The sequence below is a fragment of the Frankliniella occidentalis genome, unplaced genomic scaffold (assembly GCF_000697945.3).
Source record: "Frankliniella occidentalis isolate FOCC.00 unplaced genomic scaffold, Focc_3.1 Scaffold284, whole genome shotgun sequence".
Taxonomy (NCBI): Eukaryota; Metazoa; Arthropoda; class Insecta; order Thysanoptera; family Thripidae; genus Frankliniella; species Frankliniella occidentalis.
Window position 1 is genome coordinate 93,067 of NW_026267410.1, and position 6,737 is coordinate 99,803.

The 6,737-nt window shown below is 42.7% G+C and overlaps 1 protein-coding gene across 1 annotated transcript in view; it reads left to right on the forward strand.

Moving 5' to 3' along the window:
- The first annotated feature begins 3,139 nt into the window (after positions 1 to 3,139).
- LOC113212110 (uncharacterized) overlaps positions 3,140 to 6,737 on the forward strand; it is a 33,439-nt gene continuing 29,841 nt past the window's right edge. The window contains exons 1-2 of the mRNA XM_026430701.2: positions 3,140 to 3,566; positions 5,178 to 5,351. Of these exons, the coding sequence (XP_026286486.2) occupies positions 3,489 to 3,566; positions 5,178 to 5,351 (252 nt within the window). The 5' untranslated portion in view covers positions 3,140 to 3,488. The remainder of the gene's footprint in view (positions 3,567 to 5,177; positions 5,352 to 6,737) is intronic.

Below are 6,737 nucleotides of genomic sequence, written 5' to 3' on the forward strand. Positions count from 1 at the left end.
AAATATTAAATTTAACATCAAAATCACCCCAAAAATCGGCAAAATGCTACCAAGCCAACAATGGTTCGCACTTCTATCAGTTTTTCTGTCGATCCCTGCGACTTACCTTTTCACTTAACAGTAAAACGTATGAGACAAAAATTCAAGACCGAAAATTGAGCTTCCGAACGATGTGTTCAAAAGTTTCCTATGACTTTCCAGTTGCGAGCGACACCAATCTGAATGATGTGCCACATTCCCGCTTATTATTCATATCTTATTTTTAATTTCTAGTGCAGTTGGTGTTAATTTAAACAGGGTAATGTAAACGAGCCGATTGTGCACCGTTCCTTAAGCTATCGAATAAGCTTTTTACCGACGCAGTAAGATATTGCAATCACAACTTCTAACGATTTAAAATTAAAGCTGCACAGTTTGTTTAGAAATGGGCTTGGCCACGAAAATCCTGGGTAGAGGAGGCGTGGCTTTTAACAATGGTACCAACTTTTGCAAACGAACTCGCTTCACGTTTTTAGATAAAATGAATGATGATGAACTCTCCTCACTTTCATGTTAAGCCCACCTCTTATACCCTTTTTTAGCGTTTTCATGTGCCCTTGAGAGGTGGTTAAATGACATGTGTTTGAATAATTGTAAGTATGAGTACAAGTTGGCATTGCTAGGGAAAGCCCAAGGAGCAGTTTCTATAAGGCGCTTGCCTCGCTGTTGGGTTTGGTAATTGTGATGACTTCAGAACGAAGAGTCACAACACTAACCAAGTTTTGAAGACTTACCTCTCTTCTAATTTTCAACGAATCTGTTGAAGTGAATAAGTGAATGATTATTTCTTCGTGTGCGTATGACTGTTCGTTAAACCTTCAGGAGCCGGTTAACGCGCTAGCGTTAGAATTTTTTCGAACCGGTGGGCACTCTAGCGGCCAAACCGCTGGGCCGATCGGATTGCGATTTTTTGTGGCTGTTCCTCTCGCGTATCTCTATCGTGTGAACCAGGATATCTGTATTCGGATACCTCCTTCACAGTGAAAAAAATTGAAAACATTAAGATTTTTAGTCAAAATTTTATCATAAAAGTTTGAGGCGTTCTAAAAAATGGTAAATTTTGCTCTATCGCAAAACTCCTGGTTCACACGATAGTCACACTCCTAAAGTTTAATTTCCTTTTTTGGCCGACTGTTTAAAACCAACGGCTCGGCCTCCAGACTGCCCACTATGAGGAGATGACATTGCTGCAGCGTGTTGCCTCATGGGGGATAGCTCCGCTACTCGAGGGGTAACCGGCACCGGCGACAATGGATTTTGTAGCCTTAAGTGCTAGCTATTAAATCCCGCAATCAGTTTTGCTCTGAGAGCTTTAGTTTTTTTAAAAGAAATTCCCCCAAACACCCCTATTTTAAGCCCGCTACACTAGGATGCCCCCGTAAATGAAATTTTCATTCCTCAGAAGGATAGCCTCTCCACATTTTTTTCAAAGTGGGGTCTGCGTCTGACCGACCACATAGTGATCTTGACGCAGTGAACGTGTTGAGAAAAGGTCAATCGGGGTTCAGGCCGCGTGGCGCGGCGCAAAGTGTGTGAGTGGCATAGCTTAGCGGAGCTGGGTTTCACCTAGAGAAATTTCTCCCGCCACGGTTCATGCCCGCGCCTGGCCATGCGGGCTCCCCTCCCGGGCATTTCTGAACTGAATACAACTCAGGGGGATGCAGCATGACACGGAGCGTAGAAAAAAGTTAGTTCTATTGTTATAAAGTTCTATGCCTGTTGTGTGAAGTGACGTGCACGCAAGGATTTGTTCGTAAGATTCTGGCACGAACGGTACAGTGCAAGGCCAGTGTAGGCTATTCGCAGAGTGTCTGGCCGGGCCGCGCGCACGCAGCAGGGGGGGGGGGGGGGGGGCAAAGTGGGCTGGATCCGAAAAAAGGTGAACATAATTCCTAGACGGCCCCTAACGACTAGTTTCGAACTTTTTTGGTGCCTGAATTGTTCAGAGGGTCCAAGATTATACTCTCCATCGGTGTTCCAGCGTTTGTTTCCATTATTTTGGAAAAAAAGTTGCTAATTTAAAAAAAATTGTTTCATTGCCCAAAAATATTTACAATTTGATGAAAGAAGCTTAGAAGTTTGTTTTGTACTCGAAATGCGATGGAATTCCATGCCCCGACAGTAAAAGAAGGGAAATTGTCAGCCGCTCTCCTGTCAGTGTGGGTGGGCCCAGTGCGCACCTCTGCAAGTCGATTATTTAGGGACAAGTCACCTTTTATGGATAATTCAACATGAGAAACAATATCATTTACCTATTTTCTATTAATTTTAGCCGGCCCGATTGTCGCCTTTGCCATAAAACTCAATAATAACAATACTTACGGTGGGGTACCATAACCTCTAAAGCGCATTACATTTTCACTGCTCATAGCCAATGTTGCGGATTGTAGCGGCTGTTTGCAGTCGGAATCTCTTCGCAATGGTTCAATCTTTCTCCTGATATGCCTCAAACGACGGAAATCGTTTTAAAACTCAATTGAAAGGTGGCACTCCCCAAACGCCTCTTCACATTACAGGCTTCCAGAGAGATGTTGATTGTGGGATCTGTGAGCCAGGTAAAGAGCTATCGCTTTGCTAAATCATGTAAGTTACGGTGACCCGCGCGCGCATTTTCTTGGCGGCAGATATGCAAACTTTGCGGGCTCAGAAAAACTGTTCAAGGACACGTAGAGATAAAAGGCGAGGGGGAAACCACTTGCGAAATAGTTCGTACACCTTCCCCCGAAATAAAGGCGAAATAGAGCGAAATAAACACGAAATAGACGCGAAATAGTCGGGAAATACCCCTGAAATACTCCGGTATAGCGCGAAATAGCCTGAAATAATCTGAAATAGGTGGGAAATAGCCGAAATGGCAGGAGAAATAACCGAAATGGTAGGAGAAATACCACGAAATAGTCCGTACGCTACGAACCCTAGTGATTTCCCCCTCGATAAAAGGCGACCTGTTTTCGATAGTTTGAACATTCTAGAATTAGTTTTTGAAAATAAAATTCACGGGCCAGAGATCTCGAAACTCAATTAATGTCCACCTTTTTCTGGATCCAGCCCTCTGTGGGGCGGTAACCAAGAATCTATTTACTTTTTTTTCGGCTATTTTTTTATATTTTTGCGTATGTAATGTTAAATATATTCGTTTTAAGAATTAACTACAGAAAATTAATAACGAATTAAACGTTTACACCCAAATTACCGTCACGTTAAATGTATCGTTAAGTTATATACACCCTGGCATCTACCTAGGTGGGGGTCGTGTTGGTGGGTGAGCGAATTTGTTTGAATGTTAGTAAAGGTGAGTTTGCGTGTACGTGCGGTGTCAGTTTTTTTTAATGGGGTGGGAGGAATTGCTATCAAGGAGAGCAACACAATAGTGTTAGTTGTGTTGGCGTGTTTTGTGACATTGAGTTTGATGCTGTCAGTATGGCACTAGCCCTCTGAACTGCAACACTATGTCATTCGTGTTAGTGGCTGGTGTCGTGTCATTTTTGTCTCTTCAGTGCCACAGCCAACGCCTAAACAGTATTGCGGTGCGCATGAAAACAGAAGTGTCACTTTGAATTCTGTCCGTTGTACCAATAAACCGTTCGCCACTTGCAAAAAATTGCTTAAAATGTAACACACTGTGAAAAAAAGGTCTGAACTGCACGAAAAATTAATAGGGTGTTCCAGGCCATCTAAAACGGAAGTGGGAAAAGAACAAACTCACTGACCTTTCTGTTTCCGTAATGGCTCCGATTGGTCGGGCGTGCCTCCGCGGCCTTTCAGGTATGAGAAACTGTCAGATCAGTTTCGAGCTCCCCTTAATATTTGACAGGTTATGATCGGACCAAACTCACATGATAATTTCTCATACCTGGCGGACGGAAACAGATAAATCAGTGAGTTCGTTCTTTTTCACTTACGGTTTACATGGCCTGGAACACCCTATTCGTTGTGGAAAAAGTAAAAGTTTCGGCAATTGCCAGAATTCTTTGTGAAATAACATCTGTTTCGTTGGCAAAAATTGATAACTTCAGAAATGATTACAGTTTGTTCACTACTGTTTCCAAGTAAGACAGCAAAATGTACTTTCTATTTTCGACTACAAAGAAGTGTTGTGATATCACAGTTGCACGTGAAAGTGTTGGGGAATCACTAAATATTTTTGGCTGAGCGATTAGCGAAGCCCATTTCTCCACTGACCGGAAAAGTTTCATTCTGTTTGTTTGTATGTCTGTATGCACGATAAATCGAAGACGCATTCAGCCACCCATCTGGGATTTTCAGGGTCGTATTGTGTCCTAAAAAAACAGATCGATTTCAAAGATTCTAGTTCAAAAATCGGATTTAAAAAAACAAACAAAAAAACTCTAAACCCACAGGCCCCAAAAGAGACGATTTTTGAAAATATTGTTTTATGGGTAAGGGGTGACTGGTAAAAGTAGAAGCCATGTAACGAAAATTTCTTCCGTTTTGCTCTATCTTGTACCGTTGAAGCGCTAGAAAATATTTTTGGCGAAGTTGAGCGAAGAAGTTACAACCCTGCATGCTGCACGACAGTGGCAGGGCGTAGGCCGGTATCTTCCTCCACATCACAGCAAACATTTTCCCGGGTAGTTCCCGGTTTGTTTCCGGAAAAATTCCCGGTTTTCTCTGGCGCATGCGCAGAGCACAAGTCGACGAAGTTACGTTTTTTACTAATTTCGTTTTTTTGATGGTTTGTGAGCCGCGCTGGTAAAAATGAAGCTGGGCCGTCCTCAGATTTGTTTTACAACCGGTTTGCCGTCAAAATTCACTCAAATATGCGTTCTTTCCTTAAAAGTTCCTACATAACCTAAAAATATAAGGCGGGAAAAGTGAACTGGGAAGTGCTTTCCCGAAATCAACCGGGGACTTCACGGAAAAATGTTTGCTGTGCATTTTTCCACAACTCGAATCGGGTGTCAGCCCCGCAGGCCAAGGTAGATGTATGCCAGGCGCATCGCAGCGTAACAGTGTTTCGTGAGATTTCGCGAAGTTGTCCCAACTAACAATTTGTTTTTTCGACGAATCCGTTTTAACCGCGTAAGCAAGTCCGGAACGTAATAAGTGTAAAAATTAGATTGACTCTGTGAATTATGTCGGGGTTAAAGTATGTATTTGTAAATTATGTTTATCAGGGGCCGTTTCGTGTTATTCCTAAGCACGCTGAGCATTGTCCAGAACATCTATTTGGGCAAAAAGGCGAAATCGGCACATGGGCTTTTTCATTTGTGCGCGATAGGCAAGATGTCAACACACACTACGCTACCGGAAACTTCACTACCCTGTACTGGTTTGGAGACAACCTTAACGTAAGTCTAAGTTTTTTCAGAAACGGAATTTGCAATGAGGTATTTTAGCGGTGAGAAGAAATGAAGAATCCTCAAAATGGCCGCCACGGTACATAACAAATCAGCAGACGACGTTTCTTAAATTCGCTGTGAGGTTCTAAGGGGTTAATTTTTTTTGAACTGACTCAGAATAGACTCAGAGTAGACCCAGATTTTATATGTAGACAAATTAAGGGCTAAATCGAAACTTTAGTTTTAAAACAATTGCCGGTTTGTTATGTTCTAGCGGCGGCCATCTTGGGGATTCTTCATTTCTTCTAACCGCTAAAATACCTCATAAACTATGTTCAGTATTTTCTTAGGAGAACAGTAATTTTTTTTAAGTCATCATTATGCAGCCGCATTGGTCGTTAAATGCGATAAAGCAGGTCGCTAGGATAATGGATACACTTGCCGTCACCTTAAAATCGGTATCGCATATGCAGTTAGAAAAATACCCCCAAAAATTAACAACATACTTCGTATTTTTGATTAACAAAACATGTAGCACTGTACATTTTATCGCTTATTTTCGTCAAAAATACCCTCTAGCGCCTGAACGGTTTGAGCTAGAGCAAAACGGACAAAATTTTCGTGCAATGAGATGTCTTTCGATGTGTTAGCCCGTAGGCCGTAGGAAACCTCAAAAACAATATTTTCAAAAAAAGTCATTTTTGGGACCCGTTGTTTTTGACTTCTTAAAAATCCAATTTTTGAACTAGAATGCTCATCTTCGAACTCGATCTGTCTTTTTATGACACGAAACGACCCTGAAAATTCCAGGTCGCTCACTCAATTCGTTTTCGAGTTTTCGTGCGGACAGACACACAGACAGACAGACAGACAGACAGAAAAAGTTTTTTCCGACCTGATAGGGTAATAGGCTTCGCTAATCGCTCACCCAAAAAAAGCCGATGCTTTTCAAATTTAAGAGTTAGAGAGATTTCCTGCACCATTTGACGATTGCATTCGTTACTTTAATTTAAAAATTTGGCCCACAGGGCTAAGACAGTCCCGCCGATCAGGCCACAAAGCCAATGCGCGCAGTCTTCATCGCAGCGGTGGCGTGGAGTGGCGGCGCAGTGCTGCCTGCGGCCTCCCCTCCCCTTCTTTTCCCTGCCGCCCGCCTATCGCGAGGGGGCAGCGGTTCTTGTTTTTTTCGTGATTTTTTTTTGTGATTTTTGCGGTTTTTTATGACTACTCGTTGATTTTTTTGGTGTTTTTTGATTTTCTCTAAGGGTGTACACTAATTTGTTAGAGTGAAGGACCAATCGGCCTGTGCGCCCGCCCGCCCGCGAACCACACAATCGAGGGCCGCTCTGTGCTATTAAAGAGTGAGAAGGGGGAGGGTACATTGCCCTCAGGCAG